The sequence below is a fragment of the Bombina bombina genome, chromosome 7, assembly GCF_027579735.1.
Source record: "Bombina bombina isolate aBomBom1 chromosome 7, aBomBom1.pri, whole genome shotgun sequence".
In the NCBI taxonomy this organism is placed as follows: domain Eukaryota; kingdom Metazoa; phylum Chordata; class Amphibia; order Anura; family Bombinatoridae; genus Bombina; species Bombina bombina.
Genome location: NC_069505.1, coordinates 105,385,449 through 105,409,761, shown reverse-complemented (window position 1 = coordinate 105,409,761; position 24,313 = coordinate 105,385,449). Strand labels below are relative to the sequence as shown.

Sequence of the window (24,313 nt, the reverse complement as noted above, 5' to 3'; positions counted from 1 at the left end):
CCAAAGAAATTGCAGGCCTGAGAAGATGACCTGAATATAAATAGGCTTTCCTTAGAGAAGATTCAAGTTTCCTATCTAAAGGATCTTTAAAAGAAGTACTATCTTCCATAGGAAAAGTAGTACGTTTAGCAAGAGTAGAGATAGCCCCATCAACTTTGGGGATCTTTTCCCAAAACTCCAATGTAACTGCTGGCAAAGGATACCATTTTTTAAACCTTGAAGAAGGAATAAAAGTAGTACCAGGCCTATTCCATTCCTTAGAAATCATATAAAAAATAGCATCAGGAACTGGAAAAACCTCTGGAATAACCACAGGAGGTTTATAAACAGAATTTAAACGTTTACTAGTTTTAATATCAAGAGGACTAGTTTCCTCAATATCCAATGTAATCAACACTTCTTTTAACAAAGAACGAATATACTCAATTTTAAATAAATAAGTAGATTTGTCAGTGTCAATATCTGAGGAAGGATCTTCTGAATCAGATAGATCCTCATCAGAGTAGGAAAATTCAGTATGTTGTCGGTCATTTGAAATTTCATCAACTTTATGAGATGTTTTAAAAGACCTTTTACGTTTATTAGAAGGCGGGATGGCAGACAAAGCCTTCTGAATAGAATCAGCAATAAATTATTTTAAATTCAAAGGTATATCTTGTACATTAGATGTTGAAGGAACAGCAACAGGCAATGTACTATTACTGATAGACACATTATCGGCATGTAAAAGTTTATCATGACAACTATTACAAACCACAGCTGGAGATATAACCTCCACAAGTTTACAACAAATGCACTTAGCTTTGGTAGAACTGTTACCAGGCAGCAGAGTTCCAACAGTGATTTCTGAGACAGGATCAGATTGAGACATCTTGCAAATGTAAGAGGAAAAAAACAACATATAAAGCAAAATGATCAATTTCCTTATATGGCAGTTTCAGGAATGGGAAAAAAATGCAAACAGCATAGCCCTCTGATAGAGAAAAAAGGCAAGGGGCATATAGGAATGGGGTATTAAATAATGAAAATATTTGGCGCCAAGTATGACGCACAACTCAAACAGAAATATTTTTTTTGGCGCTAACAACCGGAAATGACACACTCGCATCATTGAAGACGCCAGTGTTAATTTTGACGGCAAGTTTCAATTTAGTCTTAGTTTTAGTCTTTTGACTAAAATGCCATTTTAGTTTTAGTCATATTTTAGTCATCTGAATTGTTTTAGTTTTAGTCTAGTTTTAGTCGACTGAATCTCCAATACATTTTAGTCGACTAAATCTCCAGTAGATTTTAGTCAACTAAAATCTAAGGGGTTTAGTTAAAGTGTAATGCATTATTTAAGCATTTCTCTATAATTTGCAAACTGATTACATACTCCAGGAGTAAACAACACCTGTTAATATTTATGGTATTAAGGTTTAAACATGCAATACAGACACAGATTTAGCCGTTGTGATATGTAACATCTTTATTAAACTTAAAATGAAATAAAACCAAGTTTCATAAACAAACAGAAGTGCAACTTTAAAATATATAAAAAAAAAACTGTATTGGCTGTATTGAACATATTACCCAATATAAAAACTTTAACAGTTCTCTGTTAATAATTAAAACAAGTATGAAGAAACTCAACACAACAAAAAGTTTCTGCAGCTAGCACAGGCACAGCATAACTTAAACCCATATTCGTGGTTTATGCTTATTTCTATAGGAAGAATCAATTGATTGCTCACAGATTCAAAAACGTTTCGGCAACAATATTAGCACTGTTCTAGAACTTCCAAACTTATTATAAACTCCTGGAGTAAAGGTTTATTAACCTGTTTTCTGTTATGGTATTAAGGTTTGAACATGCAATACAGATTTAACAGATTTAACTGTTGTGGTATATAACATGTCTTTATCTTAAAATATAATAAAATGAAGTTTTGTAAATTTTACAAAAGAGCAGTAATTGAATATGGATTGAATATAACAACTTGCATAAATTGTTTTTGTCAGCAAATTTTGATTTAGTTTTAGTCATAGTCTTTTGACTAAAATGTAATTTTGATTTAGTTTTAGTCATAGTCTTTTGACTAAAATGTCATTTTAGTTTTAGTCGTATTTTAGTCATTAGAATTTCTTTAGTTTTATAGTCATTTTAGTCTAGTTTTAGTCGACGAAATTAACACTGGAAGACGCAACCTTGTGAAAGGACTCGGCGTCAACTAAGACGCCGGAAGTGACGAATTTGCGTCATCGAACGTAACTTCGCGCCAAAAAAATCTTGCACCAAAAATGACGCAATATACTTTGGCATTTTGCGCCCTCGCGATCCTAATTCTGCACGCAAATTTAAAATGACAGTCAAATGAAAAAAAAAGACTAAACCCCAGGTAAGAAATACATTTTTCCTAAAAAATGCATTTCTCAGATATGAAACTGACAGTCTGCTAAAGGAAATAAACTGAAAACCTGAATCATGGCAAATATAAGTACAATACATATATTTAGAACTTTATATAAATACATAAAGTGCCAAACCATAGCTGAGAGTGTCTTAAAGGGACAGTCAAGTATAAATTAAACTTTCATTATTCAGATAGGACTTTTAATTTTTATCGACTTTCCAATTTACTTTTATCATCAAATTTGCTTTTTTCTCTTGGTATTCTTAGTTTAAACTAAACATAGGTAGGCTCATATGCTAATTTCTAAACCTTTGAGGGCTGCCTCTTATCGCATGCTTTTTAAATCTCTTTTCAACACAAAGAGACAGAAAGTACACGTGGGCTATATAGATAACACTGTGTTCAGGCACAGAAAGTTATTTAAGATCTAGCACAATACAATGCTAAATTTAAGACAATAGATAATAAACAGTCACAGTCATGTGATCAGAGGGCTGGAAGAAGGTTCCTAGATACAAGGTAATCACAAAGGTAAAAAGTACATTAATATAACTGTGTTGGTTATGCAAAACTGGGGAATGGGTAATAAAGGGATTATCTATCTTTTAAAACAATAACAATTCTATGATTGACTGTCCCTTTAAGTAATGAAAACATACTTAAAAAAAAAAAAAGACACCCTTCCACATATAGCAGATAGCCAAACCAGTACTGAAACAGTTATCAGTAGAGGTAATGGAATATGAGAGTATATCGTAGATCTGAAAAGGGAGGTAGGAGATTAATCTCTACGACCGATAACAGAGAACCTATGAAATAGATCTCCCGTGAGGAAAACCATTGCATTCAATAGGTGATACTCCCTTCAGATCCCTCTGACATTCACTGTACTCTGAGAGGAAACGGGCTTCAAAATGCTGAGAAGCGCATATCAACGTAGAAATCTTAGCACAAACTTACTTCACCACCTCCATAGGAGGCAAAGTTTGTAAAACTGAATTGTGGGTGTGGTGAGGGGTGTATTTATAGGCATTTTAAGGTTTGGTAAACTTTTCCCCTCCTGGTAGGATTGTATATCCCATATGTCACTAGCTCATGAACTCTTGCCAATTACATGAAAGAAATAAGTTTTGGAACCTAATCTTATTTTGAGGTGTTATCTTTAGCATGGCTCAACAGACCCAGGCTCCAGAGAGCCACTGGCTCCTTAAAAGTAGGCAATGGCCCCATGGTTTAGAGTCGCCAAGACAACCATAGTACCTCAAATTTAGCTTAGTATGGCTGGATTTTTAGAATGCCTCACAGATGTGAAATACAAATCCATCTTTTATTAGGTTATTATATAATGCATGTTATATATATATATATATATATACACACACACACCACCCTTTGCCTTCAAAACAGCATCAGCTCCTCTAGGTACACTTGGGAAAAGTCAGGCATATAGTCAGGCGCATGATTAAACAATTATGCCGAGCAGGTGCTAATGATCATGAACTTAATAAGTAGATTGAAACACAATCATTAACTAAAACACACAGCTGTGTAGGAGGAATAAAACTGGACGAGGAACAGCCAAACTCTGCTAACAAGGTGAGGTTGCTGAAGACAGTTTAAAAGGACATTAAACACTAAGTACATTTTATAAGCACAGTATTGAGGATATCTCTCCCCCCCATTCATGGGTGCCGCCAGGTTAAACTTTGCCTTCCATTGCATTCTACTGCTGACGTGTTTGCACATGTGCAGCAACTCTCCTTCAGATAACTGCAGTGTAACCTAAGTTCCAAAATGGTGGCACCCATGACTAGAGGGGGTGCATAAAATATATTTAGTGTTAAATGTCCTTTTAATGCCAAAAGTCATACTCCATAGCAAGACTGAGCACACCAACAGGACACAAGGCAGTTATAATGCATCAGCAAGGTCTCTTCCAGAAAGAGGGGTTTCCAGATGTGCTGTCCAAACTCTTCTAAAGAGGAAAAAAGAAACTGTCAACGATGAGAACTATAGACGTGGTGGACGGCCAAGGAAACTCACATCAGACTTTCCTTCGCAATCGGAAGATGCCCAGCAGTGCCATCAGCTCAAAATTGTCAGAAGACAGTGTGATGCTGGTACACCCATCTACTGTCCAGAGAGGTATGGTCCGAAGTGGTCTTCATTGAACACTTGCAGCCAAAAAGCTATAAGGCCAATGTGGAACTGGGGTGTAGACAAATTCCAGAAGGTGCTCTGGACTGATTAGTCAAATGTTTAAATATTTGGCTGTAGCAGAAGGCAGAGAGTTACAAGAATGAGTGCTAGCAGGCCACAGTGAAGCATGGTGGAGGTTCCTTGCAAGTTTGGGGCTAGATTTCTATAAATGAAGTTGGGGATTTGGTCAGAAGTAATTGTCTACTCAATACTGAGAAGTAAAAGCAATACCATAGGGCAGGCATCTGAATGGTCCCAAATTTATTATGCAGCATGGCAATGACTAAAAAAAATTACAGCCAAAGTCTTTAAGAAGAACTATCTTCAACATAAAGAAGAGTCCAGGAAGTGATGGTATGCCCCCCACAGAGACTTGATCTCCACATCATAGAGTCCATCTGGGATTACATGAAGAGACAGAAGCAACTGAGGCTGCCTAAATCCACAGGAAAACAACTGTGGTTTGGAACAACCTACTTTCCAGTTAAAAAACAAAAAAAAACACTGTGTGCAAGTATACTTAGAAGAATCAATGCTGTTTTTAAGGCAAAGGGTGGTCACACCAAATATAAATTTGATCTAGAATTTTCTTATGTTCACTCACATTGCATTTTGTTGATTGATATAAACTTATGAACTTTACTATATTTAAAAGCATTTTTACTTAACAGCGTTTTTTGTTTTGTTTTTTAACACTTGTCTAAAACGTTCACACAGTAGTGTATTTACAATATATCTGGTTTTACAAGAAGGAAAAAATGGGTGATGAGTTTGTGATATTCACTGGGTCTGTTGTGTGCCCATAACTAACACTTGGTTCAATTGAAATAAAGGTTAACATTAGAGATGTTCTGCGGTACAAACCAGCTTCCTCTTAATAAGTCAGTTCACTGTGTTCCCCTATGTGTTATAATATGTTTAGATTTGCTTCATTCTAAATAAATTATCTCATTTGGGATCGCTCTTACAAGATCATCCCTATTGAGTTGCACTTAGTTCCCACTGGCTCATTACCTTTATAGGAGCCTTTCCTGTGACGTTGGCTACTAGAAAGTTCATAGCTATATCTTCACAATTCATGTGCGCATCCACCCAATTCTTTATATCTCCAGGCATCTTGTAGGTGTACAGGTAGTTAAAATACTGAGGGTGAAAATACAAGGAAAACACAAAAGGTTTTTGTTTTAGTTTCGTGGCATTCTTATGTGTTTAAAGAATATATAAAAAGCCTTTTCAACATTCCATAAGACAATATTAATTGCATTCTTAATATATTTATGCTATAACACAGGTGGCAGTTCTATGTTCACCCATAAAATTTAAATGCCCCATTTAACAAAAACTTGAGCAGTTTACCTTCCATATAAAGAAATGTAATAGCCAAAAAGACTGATATCAAGAATTTCAATAGCAACGTTTAGAATGAAGATTATCTTATTTAGCGCATATATAGGTACTGTATACATTTTTTTTTTATTTGATTAAGTTTTCCTGCACTGTTATGCCACACACCTAACCTAGTACCTGTATTAAAATAGACTCAGCCAGAAAACTATTTTAAGACTATCAGAATGTTTCTTTTCAGTTGCGGACCATTTGCAGATGTTTTCAATATTTACAGTTTATTATCATCATTCAAGAAATGGATCATTTATGTCATTCACTACTTTACTGCTACAAATAACAGAAAACTTGGAACAGTGATAATATGTACTTGAAAGTTTTTCTGAATGCAGATATTTGAATACAGATGGAATAACCAATGTGACTTTGCTGTAGAATGCTGGAACAGTAAGCAATACATCTGATAAAGGAATTAACGCAGATGGTATAACCCAATTTACATGTAATAGAACACACTAGTAAGCACTATATCTGATAAATGAATGAAAGCAGATGGTAAAACCCATGTTACCTTGTGATAGAATGCTGCACCGGTGAGAACCATAGACACCTCATTAGTCCACTCAGATTCATATTTCCACTTGTTCATCTCATGGTCCCACAGGTGTAGTCGGCCTGGATATCCCACAAGCCTATCAGGAAATTCCCTCCACACCTGTTAGGAAATACAGGAACAAGGCCTTAGTAGGCTGTGGCATTGAGGCCTCAGGATACCTTATATATACAAAAGCATACAGGCTACAGATATCACATTATGTATATGTAAAGAGCGAAAGAAAAAAAAAAAAAGGTTCCCGACTTAAAACCCCCACTAAATGCAGTAGAATTTTATCTTTAACAAGTGCATAATAAAAAAACAATGCAATAACACCTACTCTGAATTTCAAATAAGCAGTAGATTTTCTTTTCAGGGAAATGTATTTCTTCTCCCATTTTCCGGCCCCCTGTATCATGTGACAGACATCAGCCAATCCCAGGCTAGTATACGTATGTATACCCTGTGAGCTTCTGCACATGCTCCATAGGAACTTGTTTCCCCAGAAAGTGTGCATATAAAAAGTGCAAAATGTGATAATGGAAGTAAATTGGAAAGTGTCTTAAAACTGCACGCTCTACCTTAATCATAAAAGTTTATTTTGACATGAGTGTCCCTTTAATGTTGTTCCACAAAACACTAGAATTCTGTTTTCAATAGCAGCATTTGCAGGATGATTTGCTGCATGAGATCAGCAGAGGGGGTTTAGCACAGTAATGTGGGTATCTAATCTCTCTGCACACCTTATACTGATCTAACTCTGAGGCATTCTCTAGAGAAATTGATAATGAATGACAAAGGGCATGGAACATTCCACTCTGTACACAAAGACAGACAGTGCCATGGGACATTGGGGGTGAGGTGTAACGGATTCGTAGTGCAGCCTCAGACAGACGTTTCACCCCTGACTATGCGCCTGGCAGCTGGATGCAATCAGACCCCTATCCTGGTCACTTCATCCATAACAGCGCCGCTGACAACAGGATCAAAACTACAGGCAAATGAGAACAGGCTGGGCCATCATTAGCAGCACCCCAAAATGTTAAACATGCTACTGGCCATAATAAATGCTGCTGATTTACAAGCCTGGAGCTGGAAGAAAGGGTGATTTCAGACAATGCCTGGGGATGAAAAATGATTGTGCTTTGCTAAAGGCTCCGCTAGTTTCCACTTCACTAACTCTCCTGCAAACACAACAGTCTTTATGGTTTAACCCTTCACTTAAAGAGGGTTGTAATGTATTGTGCTGAAAAGGGCTAAATATAATATCTAGATTGTACATTCCCAAGGGAATAGGGCCCTCAATTCCCCCTGTTTGTTAAAGGGTCAGTTAAGTCCAAAAAAAACCTCATGATTCAAATAGGGCATGCAATTTTAAACAACTTTCCAATTTAGTTTTATCACAAATTTATTCCCTTCACTTGGTAGTCTTAGTTGAAAGCTACGCCTAGGAGATTCATATACTAATTTTTTTTAGACATTGAAGGCTGCCTCTGCATATGACAGTTTTTCAGCACTAGAGGGCATTAGTTCATGTGTTTCATATAGATAACATTGAGCTCATGCACATGGATTTACTGAGGAGTGAGCACTGATTGGCTAAAATGCAAGTCTGTCAAAAGAACTGAAATAAGGGGGCAGTCTGTAGAGGCTTTAGATGCAAGGTAATCACAGAGGTAAAACGTGTATTATTAGAACTGTGTTGGTTATGCAAAACTAAGGAATGGGTAATTAAGGGATTATCTATCTATTAAAACAACAAACATTCTGGTGCTGACTGTCCCTTTAAATTTTGTTTGGTGTCTTATATTGTATCACCATTGTACTTTTATCTTTGTACTCATGGACAGTGCTGTGGAATCTGTTGGCGCTTTATAAATAAAGAAGAATATTATGCAATGTAGATGAGGATTATTCAAGGTTAATCCTGCTTGAACTTTTTTGGGGAATATATACAGTAACTATTAAAATAATAAATTAGCAGACAGCAAAAACATAAATCATGCTTACCTGATAATTTTATTTCCATCAAGGAGAGGAGAGTCCACGGCTTCATTTAGTACTTGTCGGAAATAAGAATCTGGCCACTAGGAGGAGGCAAAGACACCCCAGCCAAAGGCTTAAATACCTCCCCCACTTCCCTCATCCCCCAGTCATTTTGCAGAGGGAACAAGGAACAGTAGGAGAAATATCAGGGTATAAATGGTGACAGAAGAACAAAAAAAAAATTAGGTCTGCCCATCGGAGCAATGGGCGGGGGCCGTGGACTCTCCTCCCCTCGATGGAAATAAAATTGTTAGGTAAGCATAATTTATGTTTTCTATCTAAAGGGGAGGAGAGTCCATGGCTTCATTCATTACTTGTGGGAACAAATACCCAAGCTCTAGAGGACACTGAATGAAAAATGGGAGGGCAAAAAAATGCAGACCCTAATCTGAGGGCACCACAGCCTGTAAAACCTCTCTCCCAAAAACTGCTTCTGCCGAAGCAAAAGCGTCAAATTTGTAAAACCTTGTAAAGGTATGTAAGGAGGACCAGGTAGCCGCCTTACAAATCTGATCCATAGAGGCCTCATTCTTGAAAGCCCAAGAAGAAGCCACAGCTCTAGTCGAATGAGCCGTGATCCTCTGAGGAGGCGTATGCCCCGCTGTCTCATAGGCTAAGCGAATCATGCTCCTCAACCAAAAGGACAAAGAAGTAGAAGAGACCTTCTGCCCCTTGTGCTTCCCTGCATACACCACAAAAAGAAGCTTGCTCGTGCTTGATGCGGGCCACTACACGAGGTAGAAGTGACAACAGTGGGAAAATGTAAACTAGGTTGAACCCCCAAGGCACCGCTAAAGCATGTATCAGCTCTGCCTGGGGATCCCTGGACCGCGACCCTTATCTGGGTAGCTTGCAATTGAGTCTGGACGCCATGAGGTCTATCTCCGGAGTCCCCCATCTTTGACAAATCTCCGCAAACACCTCGGGATGGAGAGACCATTCCCCCGGATGGAAGGATTGCCTGCTGAGGAAATCCGCTTCCCAGTTGTCCACACCCGGAATGCGGATTGCTGAGAGCGAGCAGTTGTGGGACTCTGCCTATTCCAATATCCGAGAAACCTCCCTCATCGCCAGAGAGCTTCTCGTCCCCCCCTGGTGGTTGATGTAAGCCACCGAGGTAATGTCTGTCTGGAATCAGATGAAGCTGAACGACCCCAGTAGGGCCATGCCCTCAGAGCATTGTAGATTGCTCGAAGTTCCAGAATATTGATCGGGAGGAGAGACTCCTCTCAAGACCATTTGCCCTGTGTCAGCACTCAAACTTTTGTTTTAGGCTAGAACAATCAGAGAGCAAATAAATAAATGTTAGTTTGTAGCTACTGGATTCAGGTAAACTCTGCTCACTATTGATTAGGGTAAATGAGCAAGTGTCTGAGATGTAGCAGTAATACTGAACAGAAAGAAACAACTCACTGACAATGTCAAGTCAGAGTAAGTTACTTTCAGTTTAAGTTGTAGGGTTACGGTTAAGTAATTGCTGATAGACATATATTAGTTAGCTGTTATAACTCTGTTAATATAGCATCGGTTTAGAGAAGGAAACTTTAGGCACATTGATATGCAAAGTATATATAGTTCGGAGTATTACTAGATTTTTCAATATAATATGCATAAAAATTGACAAGGCAGTTTGATATACAGAGTACTTGCGGTAAGACCGGAGAGCGTGCTGCTGAAAGAGGTGAGTTGGAAGAACACAGACAGCGTCTGTGTAAGACCGAACAGCGTGCAGCTGAATAAGGTGTGCTGGAGGATTACAGACAGCGTCTATGAAGGCGGAGTGATGATCCGGGCTGAGGCTCAGGTGAGACCTGAATGTAATGGAAATACACAGACAGCGTCTGTGCAAAGTGGTATTGGAAACTGGACTGCTGGTAACGATAAAAGGAAGAGAGCTGGAAAAACACAGCGTCTGTGTGAAGTCGAAGTAGTTTTTTCAAGAGCTTCAATGGTAATGAGAGTTCAGGCAGCAAAAACTACTCTCAAGTTTAGAGAGCAATACAAGGAACAGGTATTCTCAATAATCAAGCAATTTGGATGAGCAGGAAGTGAGAATTTAAAGGGAAGAGGGGAGAATGGGAGGTATTTAGGAATTGAAGGTACAGGGATGTTACACTGTGTCATCTTGACACCCCAAACAGCTCCCCATCCTCCCAGACTCAAATCCGTGGTCACAATCTCCAAGGACGGTCTCAGGAAGGACGTCCCTTGGGACAGTTGTTCCGGACGGATCCACCAAGAGAGGGATTCCCTCGTCCGATCGTCCAAAGAAATCTGTTGGGATAGGTCTGAATGTTCCACTGTCTCAACATGCATAACTGAAGAGGTCTGAGGTGGAACCTGGCGAATGGAATGACATCGATGCTGGACACTATGAGCCTGATCAACTCCATACTCTGAGCCACCGTGGGACTGGAGGAGGACTGAAGGGCAAGACAGGTGGACGCAATCTTCATGCGTCACTGATCTGTGAGAAATATCCTTATGTATATATGATCTATAATCATTCCCTGGAACTCCACCCTGTTGCTGGGAATCAGGGAGCTCTTTCCTGAGTTTATCTTCCAACCGTGGGAATGGAGCAAAAGAAGAAGAGCCCTCGACTGTTCCTCTGTGAGACTGAACGACAGCGCCTGGACTGGCAACTGCAAGTAGCACCCCCAGAACCGAGAAGAGATAATCTGCCCCCTACTTGGTCCTGGGACCGGTCGGGGGCCGCCCCCTCATGCCGACTGTTTCGGCAGGCTTCTTGTTCTGCTTGGACTTATTCCAAGACTGAGATGGTTTCCAAGTACCCTTAGACTGACCCGCTTTTGTGTCGGGCTGATGGCATTGGGCCTTGTCCACACGAAAGGGACGAAAAGTAGATCCCTTAGGCTTAACCTTCTTATCCTGCGGTAGGAAAGCGCCCTTGCCTCCCGTAACCATGGATATGATCGAGTCCAATTCTGGACTGAACAGGATCTTTCCCTGAAATGTAAAGGATAGTAGTCTAGATTTAGAGGTCATGTCCGCAGACCATGACTTTAGCCACAGAGCTCTGCAGGCTAAAACAGAAAAGCCTGACACCTTAGCGTTCAGACGAATAATTTACATATTGGCATCACAAATAAAAGAATTAGCGACCCTCAAGGCCTTAATTCACTACTGTATCTCGTTGAGGGGAGTCTCCATTTCGACCATGTCAGAGCTTCACACCAATATGTCGCAGCTCCGGAAACCGCAGCTACCGCTGCTGCCGGCTGAAGAACAAATTTTTCTTAACATGTTCTCTAACTTTTTATCCATGGGCTCTTTAAACGACGAACTATCCTCAAGAGGAATTGAGGTCCGCTTCGTGAGCGCAGAGATAGCCCCATCTACCTAAGGGACCTAAGCGCAAATTTTCCATCCTAAACCTAAAGTCCACAGCAGTCGGAGCTTTAGATGACAGACTCCAACCCAGAAGGAACGTCCTCCGAAGAGTTGCAGTCGTCCTCGTATAATCTTTCCGAAATATCCATTGGAATAGATGACCCCTGGGTCGGATTGCCATATTTTACCTTACGCTTAGCAGAACATGGTAAGGCACTAATCAACTTAGACACTGCCGTTTGCCGTTGATCCGCAAAATCTGGCAGCCAACAGATCTCTCCTGTAGGAGAAATAGTCGTGCCCTAGGGCGCTGCATGTGTAATCGGAGATGAATGTACGGGGCGGAGAACCCTAAGAGGTGGACGGCTCAGTAGTACTAGACATTCTATTCTTTCTAGATGTTGTAACTTTATCAAGGCTGAGCAGGCGGATCTACCAGAACCTCCTCACAATAAACAGAGGTACTAGACTTTGTTAAAGAGGGAGTACCCTCTAACGCATCAGAGTCCTCCACAGCTTGCCCCTTTATTATGGACAAGATGTACTATATATAAAATGGCACCTTTATGACCTTCAATGGCCGGACCACTCACCACCTCCTATGACCCGGACCACAGAAACTTGTTACGTCTCCTGTAACCGCCAGACAAGCAGAGGAAGTCGATTAGGCCGCAACCGGTCAGAAAGAATGCCTCACAGGACTGCCCCTGCACTAGAGAGAAAAACGTGCAAAATCGGCCATGCAAATACTCCCAGAAATGGAACTAAAGGTCCACCCATTTCCAGAGCCTCATCTCACACATATTGTAGCAATGACACAAACAAGGGATATTAACCTTTGAGTCTATAAAGATAAAAGGTATCACACTGTGACACTGTCTTCTGCATTTACATTACATGTATAAAAAAATGAAACTATCTTACCAGAATCTATGCTGTGGAACAGGAACACAGCCTCTCAAGTGTGACAATGTAGTAGCATCACTCCTGACATAGACTTGAGTGAAGAAAGCAGGCAGCGAAACTCGTCAACGCTGATTGCTTATGGAGCTGTTAAAATGAGTCAGGATGGTTTCGCAGAAAGACTCTCGCTGCATCTCTGTACTCTAAATTTCACCCAAGCTCTCACTGAGAGGCTGAAGGGACTACTTAAAACTCCAGTCCCATTTCGAAGATTACTACCCTCATTAAGAGACTACCCCGAATCTTCTGCCACTTCTCTGCCAACCTCCTGTGACAAAAGGCCTTTGGCTGGGGTGTCTTTGCCTCCTCCTGGTGGCCAGGTTCTTATTTCCCACAAGTAATGAATGAAGCCGTGGACTCTCCTCCCCTTTAGATGGAAATGACATAATGAAGTGGATCAATAGAATTTAAGACTGAGCTGCGTCATAGTGTAATTTAAACCCTAATTAACTATTTATCTGATAAAGTTAGGAGCCAGAATTTACTTGGGGTTTGAGGTTCCATTTGTGAAGATATGCAGTAAGAGTCAAATTAATTTCAGAAAATTCCTAATGCAAAAAGAAAGCACTGCCCTATGTCCAACCATATACCCCCTCCCTATCTCTCCTCTTTTCAGCAATAACTCACGTCCCCCCTAAACGTAACTGCCCTCTACTCAGACACCTATTTGATTTTTAAAAACTCATGGACAGCTATGGACTGGATGATTATTCGTTCCTACTGACCTCTACATTATTAAATCGTTCACACGTAATCTGTGCCTCCCTTTATACATTTTCCTCTCTTCATCTGTTTTTATAATAGAACCTAGGTCATGATGAAATCTCAGTGTTAAATTATTTCCATAATGTCTTTCCCATTGCCACTTCCTGCAGCTGGTCCAATTAAGCACATTCACTCACCTTAAAGGAGGGCTTAACAAATTTGTTTAAAATCTAGTAACCAGAACTTTTTTTTTTTTTTTTTACAACAGCTGTAATATCAGGGTCATTTAATGCAGTATATAAAATGTGCTTATGTATATATTAATATGCCATATATACATTGCTTATCCCATGCCTGATGTATAAAAACATAATTTATGTAAGAACTTACCTGATAAATTCATTTCTTTCATATTAGCAAGAGTCCATGAGCTAGTGACGTATGGGATATACATTCCTACCAGGAGGGGCAAAGTTTCCCAAACCTCAAAATGCCTACAAATACACCCCTCACCACACCAACAAATCAGTTTAACGAATAGCCAAGAAGTGGGGTGATAAGAAAAAAGTGCGAAAGCATATAAAATAAGGAATTGGAATAATTGTGCTTTATACAAAAAAATTATAACCACCACAAAAAAGGGTGGGCCTCATGGACTCTTGCTAATATGAAAGAAATGAATTTATCAGGTAAGTTCTAACATAAATTATGTTTTCTTTCGTGTAATTAGCAAGAGTCCATGAGCTAGTGACGTATGGGATAATGACTACCCAAGATGTGGATCTTTCCACGCAAGAGTCACTAGAGAGGGAGGGATAAAATAAAGACAGCCAATTCCTGCTGAAAATAATCCACACCCAAAACAAAGTTTAATGAAAAACATAAACAGAAGAAGTACTTTTCTACCAAAAACTGCTTCAGAAGAAGAAAATACATCAAAATGGTAGAATTTAGTAAAAGTATGCAAAGAGGACCAAGTTGCTGCTTTGCAAATCTGATCAACCGAAGCTTCATTCCTAAACGCCCAGGAAGTAGAAACTGACCTAGTAGAATGAGCTGTAATCCTTTGAGGCGGAGTTTTACCCGACTCAACATAGGCATGATGAATTAAAGATTTCAACCAAGATGCCAAAGAAATGGCAGAAGCTTTCTGGCCTTTTCATGGAACCGGAAAAGATAACAAATAGACTAGAAGTCTTTCGGAAAGACTTAGTAGCTTCAACATAATATTTCAAAGCTCTAACAACATCCAAAGAATGCAACGATTTCTCCTTAGAATTCTTAGGATTAGGACATAATGAGGGAACCACAATTTCTCTACTAATGTTGTTGGAATTCACAACCTTAGGTAAAAATTCAAAAGAAGTTCGCAACACCGCCTTATCCTGATGAAAAATCAGAAAAGGAGACTCACAAGAAAGAGCAGATAATTCAGAGACTCTTCTGGCAGAAGAGATCGCCAAAAGGAACAAAACTTTCCAAGAAAGTAATTTAATGTCCAATGAATGCATGGGTTCAAAAGGAGGAGCTTGAAGAGCCCCCAGAACCAAATTCAAACTCCAAGGAGGAGAAATTGACTTAATGACAGGTTTTATACGAACCAAAGCTTGTACAAAACAATGAATATCAGGAAGATTAGCAATCTTTCTGTGAAAAAGAACAGAAAGAGCAGAGATTTGTCCTTTCAAAGAACTTGCGGACAAACCTTTATCTAAACCATCCTGAAGAAACTGTAAAATTCTCAGAATTCTAAAAGAATGCCAAGAAAAATGATGAGAAAGACACCAAGAAATATAAGTCTTCCAGACTCTATAATATATCTCTCTAGATACAGATTTACGAGCCTGACGTTTAGCAAGGGTAGAAATAGCCCCATCAACTTTAGGGATTTTGTCCCAAAATTCTAATCTGTCAGACGGCACAGGATATAATTGCTTAAAACGTTTAGAAGGAGTAAATGAATTACCCAAATTATTCCATTCTCTGGAAATTACTTCAGAAATAGCACCAGGAACAGGAAAAACTTCTGGAATAACCACAGGAGATTTAAAGACCTTATCTAAACGTTTAGATTTAGTATCAAGAGGACCAGAATCTTCAATTTCTAAAGCAATTAGTACTTCTTTAAGTAAAGAACGAATAAATTCCAATTTAAATAAATATGAAGATTTATCAGCATCAACCTCTGAGACAGAATCCTCTGAACCAGAAGAGTCATTAGAATCAGAATGATGATGTTCATTTAAAAATTCATCTGTATAAAGAGAAGTTTTAAAAGATTTTTTATGTTTACTAGAAGGAGGAATAACAGACATAGCCTTCTTGATGGATTCAGAAACAAAATCTCTTATGTTATCAGGAACACTCTGAACATTAGATGTTGATGGAACTGCAACAGGTAATGAATGGTACATTACTAAAGGAAATATTATCTGCATTAACAAGTTTGTCATGACAATTAATACAAACAACAGCTGGAGGAACAGCTACCAAAAGTTTACAGCAGATACACTTAGCTTTGGTAGATCCAGCACCAGACAGCGATTTTCCTGAAGTATCTTCTGACTCAGATGCAACGTGAGACATCTTGCAATATGTATCTTCTGACTCAGATGCAACATATAAAGCAAAATTGATCAAATTCCTTAAATGACAGTTTCAGGAATGGGAAAAAATGCCAAGGAACAAGCTTCTAGCAACCAGAAGCAAAGAAAAATGAGACTTAAATAATGTGGAGACAAAAGCGACGCCCATATTTTTTTAGCGCCAAATAAGACGCCCACATTATTTGGCGCCTAAATGCTTTTGGCTGCAAAAATGACGCCACGTCCGGAACGCCGACATTTTTGGTGCAAAAGAACGTCAAAAATGACGCAACTTCCGGCGACACGTATGACGCCGGAAACAGAAAAGATTTTTTGCGCCAAAAAAGTCCGCGCCAAGAATGACGCAATAAAATGAAGCATTTTCAGCCCCCGCGAGCCTAAAAGCCCACAGGGAAAAAAAGTCAAATTTTTAAGGTAAGAAAAAAGATTGATTCAAATGCATTATCCCAAATATGAAACTGACTGTCTGAAAATAAGGAATGTTGAACATCCTGAGTCAAGGCAAATAAATGTTTGAATACATATATTTAGAACTTTATTAAAAAAGTGCCCAACCATAGCTTAGAGTGTCACAGAAAATAAGACTTACTTACCCCAGGACACTCATCTACATGTTTGTAGAAAGCCAAACCAGTACTGAAACGAAAATCAGCAGAGGAAATGGTATATATATATAAGAGTATATCGTCGATCTGAAAAGGGAGGTAAGAGATGAATCTCTACGACCGATAACAGAGAACCTATGAAATAGACCCCGTAGAAGGAGATCATTGAATTCAAACAGGCAATACTCTCCTCACATCGCTCTGACATTCACTGCACGCTGAGAGGAAAACCGGGCTCCAACCTGCTGCGGAGCGCATATCAACGTAGAATCTAGCACAAACTTACTTCACCACCTCCATAGGAGGCAAAGTTTGTAAAACTGATTTGTGGGTGTGGTGAGGGGTGTATTTGTAGGCATTTTGAGGTTTGGGAAACTTTGCCCCTCCTGGTAGGAATGTATATCCCATACGTCACTAGCTCATGGACTCTTGCTAATTACATGAAAGAAAAATGACTCATTAAATAAAACAAAAAAACATACTAATCTTGCCTGGCTCCTTTCTGGTCAATGTAGTAAGATTCTGTTTACACCACCTATATCTTCACATAACAAATGAGACCAAATATATGCCCCAGTAAACCCATTAGGGCAGTTATATACCCAACTCTAAACCCTTTGGCCTACATACTTGAGTATGCCTGTGTTCTGCGTCACATGACTACACAGTGTGAGTATTCAGGAAAGGGAGGAGAAAGCATCAGGCCTAGGTGTTTAAGGTCATGCTAGCCAGGTAGAAAAGAGTGGTGGTGCAGGCAATCACAAGAAAGGAATGTTGTGGTGGCATTCACTGCTACCTGACCCTCCTCCTCTCATGGGCTTGTGTGCACAGGATGGGTAATCACTCCCTCTCTTCAGACTACGGAGCTATTTTTAAATAAAACAATATTTTTAGCACATTTTGGCTCCCTGGATACTACTTTTTTGCATGGCTGGGGATTGCCCATGAGCTGCATAAAACTTCATGATTTTCATCCAAAATACAAACCTATTAAATGCTTTGTTTTTAAATACCTTTATATATATATATATAACACTACACCAGCTATAACCTCAATTTAGATCACGTTAAGGCTTCTGTAATGAGATAATTCCTTACAGTATGTGAGCTCAGGATCTCTCTCTGTGTGATAATGGGCATCTACTCTGCTAGTCTAGCCTTGATTACATTAGATATGCAGAATGCTTTATGGTCAATGAGACAAACACACAGAAAGCGCCTCAGACAACCCATGGCAGAACGCTATTTTGCTGAGAGGTGACGTTTCCACCTTATAGCCAATAGCCGTGTGGGCTATCCTGCATGGCGCCAGCTGGAGCGCACAGCTTTTAACTAAGAGGTGGAAACGTCACCTCGCAGTAAAATAGCGTTCTGCCACGGGCTGCTTGAGCATCTCAGTGCAGTGAACGCTTCAGACAAATAAAGGGATTTACAGCATGAAGTATTTTATACTTCATGACTGAAAGTCCCCTTTAATTGTTTCAATGGTAAATCCTAGCGTTTCACAAATGCGAGGATTTACAATTACTTTAAAAGGGATATGAAACACAAAAGTATTATTTTGAGATTCAGACAGATCATAGCATTTTAACATTCTAGTGACCCATTTATAACTATCCCCGACTGGCCTTATCAGAGAAACAAACCTAGGTTACAACATGGCTGTGCCCACTGCTTTGTGAACCCTAAAATGCTACACATATTTAATCAATATATAAACAACTACAATAGATTAATAAAAATATACCTGCAAATGATTACCATGCTTATCTTTGCTATGAATTCATTACTTTACCTAGCATATGATTAGTGTTTAATGGCATTTAAAGGGACAGTCTAGTCAAAATTAAACTTTTACGATTCAGATAGGGAATGCAATTTTAAACAACTTTCCAACTTATTTTTATCATCAAATTTGCTTTGTTCTCTTTGCATTCTTTGTTGAATACTAAACCTAGGTAGGCTCATATGTTAATTTCTAAGCCCTTGAAGGCTGCCTCTTATCTTAGTACATTTTGACAGTTTTTGACGGCTATATAGTGCTAGTTCAGGTGTAACAAAGATAATATTGTGCTCACTCACGTGGAGTTATTTACGAGTAAGCACTGATTGGAACTTAACTGAAAAATGGGGGCAGTCTGCAGAGGCTTAGATACAAGGTAATCACATGAGGTAAAACATATATTAATATAACTGTGTTGGTTATGCAAAACTGGGAAATTGGTAATAACAAAATTTATGCTTACCCGATAAATTATTTTCTTTCCTGGCATGGAGAGTCCACAAATCCATTCTCATTACTAGTGGGAATTCAACTCCTGGCCACCAGAAGGAGGAAAAGAACACCCCAGCAAAGCTTTAAGTATCACTCCCACTTCCCATAAACCCCCAGTCATTCAGCCGAGGGAATACAGAAAGAGAAGAGAACCCAAAGGGTATAGGGGTGCCTGAAGACTAGAATTTTTTTTTATAAGTTGTCGTGAACTCTCCATGCCAGGAAAGAAAATTTATCAGGTAAGCATAAATTTAGTTTTCTTTCCAATGGCATAGTGAGTCCATAAATCCATTATAATTACTAGTGGGAACCAATCCCCAAGCTAGAGGACACAGAATGGAATGGGCACCACCACTTGAAGAATCCTTTCTCCCAAAGGTGCCTCAGCTGAGGCACAAACCTCTATTTTGAATATTTTAAAAATGTATAAGCAAGGCCAAAAAAGGCAGTCTTGCGAATTCTTCCAAAAGAAAAAAAAAACAGCCCTAGGGATCAGACGTAATCATTTCAGTAGTCTGTTATCCAGATGTCACCTAAACCAACCTGATGACAACTCCATAACCAAAAAGAAAGAGAAGGACATGGCCTACTGGCCCCTACTCCAGACTGAAAACACAACCAAACGGTAGAAGATTGTTTTTAAAAAAATTCTGCTTAGGAATGCTAGCAGGAGCTTAACCTGGGTTCAAACCAACAACCTCCTGCTTCAGGAGCAGTGGAGATAACCACTACGCCACATCTCCCTTGAGTACAAAATCCTAGTACCCCAGAGATAGATATAAATGAACATCCAGTGTCAGCAGAAGGATTCGAAACACCCTAGAGTTGCAAAGACATAAGGCTAACCACAAAGCTACATATGCCTGCTTATTTAAAAACCTAAAAGGGAAATGACAAGTTCCTGATATAGCGATCCGAAACATCCTGGGACGCAATCCCAATCACATCCGCATGGAATATCAATAGTAAGAATAGGCTCAAATGGAGCCTGCTTTCAAACCCGAAGAACCAGGTTGAGATTCCAAAGAGGAGCAACATAACTAAACACAGTCTTGAACCTGACCAAGGTCTGAATCAAGTACTGAACCTCAGGTAAGTTAATCAAGCGATAGAAATCAGAACAGAAAAGTCAGAAATCTGACCCTGTAGGTAACTACTGATAAACCCTTCTCCAGACCCTCCTGGAGGAGAGACAAGATGTGGAACTCTCACTCCCTGTCAAGGATGAGATTCACACCAATAAAGGTAGGAGCACCAACCTCTATGTAATCCTGCGATAACCGGCTAGAGATCCTGTATCAAGGAGACAAAAACCCTCACAGATAAGACTAGACGAACAATCTCCCTGTAGTCAGCATCAGAGAATATAGAAATGGATGTAGAAAGGGAACCTAAAGCAGAACTTCCTTCCTCAGCTGAAAATTCCACTGCGGAGATGACAAACATCTTCATTAAATCCACAACCCAACATCTGCAGGCCAGCCTGGAGCAAAGAGAATGACCGAAGCCTGCACCTGGTTGACACGGGCAATCACCCGAAGGAGGACAAATGGAGAAAACAGAAAAAGCAAGAAATGACCCCATGGAACCACTAGAACATCCAACATAACTGATTGCCGATCCCTTGATCTGGATCCGAATTAGACGAGACACCATCATATCCTGCTCCGGAACCCCCCTGAGGGCTATCACTGAGAATATCTCTGGATTAAAAACCTGCTAATACACCTTTAAGGTGCAAAGAGCTGCAGCTGGACACAAACACCAGCCTTCCGCTTGCTAGGTAGTTAAGCTAACCATCAGACTACTACAGCTTAATAAAGACACGACTCCTAGTGGTAATCTTCTTCCATCCAAAAATCCATTTAATATATATGGTCCCTAGATAGGGGACAGATCAGATATTAAACTGATAAGACTACACTAGGTCTAAGCCAAAAGGCCGAGAAGCGATGCTTCCCAGTTGACCACACCTGAATAAGAATATTTCAGGGGAAGCGCGCACACCGTCCCCCACTACGATAAATTGTGCAGTCGAGTATCCCCCAAGGGGGAAATCGTAGAGGTCGGCGGGCTCGGAGAGCAATCAACCATCCTCACCCTGGCAAACACGGCTAAGACTCTCCTGACAGATAAGTATGTAGAAATGAGGCAGATGAGAGATTCTGCCCACCGAAGAATGTGAAAACCTCCCTCATCACAAAGGTCCTCCTTGGTCCTCCAATAAAAAAAAAACAGACTAGAAATCTGAAAAAACGGACAGAAAAGGCGATGAGAACACTCCATAATGAAAGGAATAACTCCATCAGATATAATGAGCAAAAATGGCGACCGAAGCGGATTTAAAAGCATTTGGAAGGAGTCTAGATTACCCACTAAGTCCCGGGGAACCTGATGTTTAAGGGACCCTAAAACTTCCCTCCAGCTCAGGAAACTAGTATCTGAAGATACAATCTCAAAAGAAGATCGCTTTATATCTGGAATCTATTTTAGAATCCTCCTAAACAATATTGCCCCTCCGCTTAATATGCAAACGAGAACCATATAAGGGGAAATAAAAATACTGTTATATCTCATAGAGAGAATAAACAACAAAAAATTACAAGGATAAAAATAATTATATACAGTCATAAGGAATCTTACTTCTGTCTATGAAATATAAAAGGACTTACCCTCCAGGGTCTTTTGCTGTGGAGCAGTCATAGCAGCTCCAGGTCTGCTAGCCTCATTCGACTGCTGAAAGGGACCTGAAGATAACAAGAAAAACAGAGTAACCAACCCTGGTTTTCTATATAGGGGTTAGCATAAATTGTTAGAGTTAAAGTAAGGACTGCCTCACCGACCTCCAACAGCTAAAAGCCACCATTACTCTTGCTAAAGAGGATAACATGGACACAGCATTGCCCCAACTCTTGCTTGCAGGGAAAATACCCATTAAAGAATTAAATACTTGATTTTCTTCAGACACCTTCTTAGCACATCCTATGTACAAAGGCAAAGAATGACTGGGGGTTTATTGGAAGTGGGAATGATACTTAAAGTTTTCCTCGGGTGTTTTGCCGCCTCCTGGTGGCCAGGAGTTGAATTCCCACTAGTAATTAGAATGGATTTGTGGACTCCCTATGCCATTGGAAAGAAAAAGGGATTATCTTTTTGAACAATAAAAAATCTGGAGTAGACTGTCCCTTTAAACAAATGGTTTACAAAAAAAAAATGAACTTACCTGATAAATTCATCTTTCATATTAGCAAAAGTCAATGAGCTAGTGACGTATGGGAAATACAATCCTACCAGGAGGGGCAAAGTTTCCCAAACCTCAAAATGCCTATAAATACACCTCCCACCACACCCACAACTCAGTTTAACGAATAGCCAAGAAGTGAGGTGATAAAAATAAGGAGTAAAAAAGCATACAAAAAGAGGAACTGGAAAAATAATTGTGCTTTTATACAAAAAAATCATAACCACCATAAAAAGGGTGAGTATCGTGGTCTCTTGCAAATATGAAAGAAATTAATTTATCAGGTAAGTTCTTCCATAAATTATGTTTTCTTTCATGTAATTGGCAAGAGTCCATGAGCTAGTGACATATGGGATAGAAATACCCAAGATGTGGAAGTCCACAGAAGAGTCACTAGAGAGGGAGGGATAAAATAACAGCTATTTCCGCTGAGAAAATTAAATCCAAACAAAATAAGTCTTAAAAATTTCAAGAAAAAACTTAAATCATAAGCAGAAGAATCAAACTGAGACAGCTGCCTGAAGAACTTTTCTACCAAAGACTGCTTTTGAAGAAGCAAATACATCAAAATGGTAAAATTTAGTAAATGTACACAAAGAAGATCAAGTTGCTGCTTTGCAAATCTGATCAACTGAAGCTCCATTCTTAAAAGCCCAAGAAGTGGAGACTGATGTAGTAGAATGAGCTGTAATTCTCTGAGGCGGAGACTGTCCCGCCTCCAAATAAGCTTTGTGAATCAAAAGCTTTAACCAAGATGCCAAAGAAATGGCAGAGGCTTTCTGACCTTTCCTGGAACCAGAAAACACCACAAATAAACTAGAAGTCTTTCTGAAATCCTTAGTAGCTTCAATATAGTATTTAAAAGCTCTTACAACATCTAAAGAATGTAAAGATCTTTCAAGAGCATTCTTAGGATTAGGACACAAAGAAGAAACAACAATTTCCCTACTAATGTTGATAGAATTCACAACCTTAGGAAGAAATGTATACGAAGTCCGCAAAACAGCTTTATCCTGATGGAAAATCAGAAAAGGAGACTCGTAAGAGAGAGCAGACAATTCAGAAACTCTTCTAGCAGAAGAGATAGCCAAAAGAAACAACACTTTCCAAGAAAGTAGTTTAATATCCAAAAAATGCATAGGCTCAAAAGGAGGAGCCTGCAAAGCCTTCAAAACCAAATTAAGACTCCAAGGAGGAGAAATTTGTTTTAGTAAAAGGCTTGATACGAACCAAAGCATGAACAAAACAGTGAATATCAGGAAGTTTAGCAATCTTTATATGAAATAAAACAGAAAGAGCAGAGATTTGTCCCTTCAAAGTACTTGCATACAAACCTTTATCCAAACCATCCTGGAGAAACTGTAAAATTCTAGGAATTCTAAAAAGAGATTTTATGAGAAGAACACCATGAAACATAGGCTTTCAAAACCCGATAATAAATCTTCCTTGAAACAGACTTACGATCCTGTAGCATAGTATTAATCACAGAGTCAGAGAAAACTATGACTAAGCACTAAGTGTTCAATTACCAGACCTTCAAATTTAGCTATTTGAGATCCTGATGGAAAAACGGCCCTCGAGACAGAAGGTCTGGCCTTAAAGGAAGTGGCCAAGGTTGGCAACTGGACATCCAGACAAGATCCGCATACCAAAACCTGTGAGGCCATGCTGGTGCTATCAGAAACATATGTGACTGTTCCATTATGATCTTGGAGATCACCCTTGAAAGAAGAACTAGAGGCGGAAAAATGTAAGCAGGTTGGTAAAACCAAGGAACTGCTAACGCATCCACCATCTAAAAAATACCACGGAGCTCTAAACTATTGATTAGTAACCTCGCCTCTTGAGGATTCCAAATTCCTTGTGCTGTCAGAGACCCCCAGACAGCTCCCCAACCTGTGAGACTTGCATCTTTTGAAATCACAGTCCAGGAAGGACGAACAAAAGAGGCCCCTTAAATAATCCGATGATGTTCTAACCACCAATT

General features: G+C 39.4%; 1 protein-coding gene and 2 pseudogenes across 1 annotated transcript in view; all 3 read right to left on the bottom strand.

Moving 5' to 3' along the window:
- The window catches only part of EXT2 (exostosin glycosyltransferase 2), a gene marked incomplete in the record, with an annotated part of 392,946 nt that overhangs the window by 82,569 nt on the left and 286,064 nt on the right, over positions 1–24,313 (bottom strand). The window contains 2 exon segments of the mRNA XM_053720234.1: positions 5,607–5,735; positions 6,508–6,651. Coding sequence (XP_053576209.1) covers positions 5,607–5,735; positions 6,508–6,651 — 273 coding nt within the window.
- LOC128636820 (uncharacterized) lies at positions 20,867–21,039 on the bottom strand (annotated as a pseudogene).
- LOC128636807 (uncharacterized) lies at positions 21,075–21,225 on the bottom strand (annotated as a pseudogene).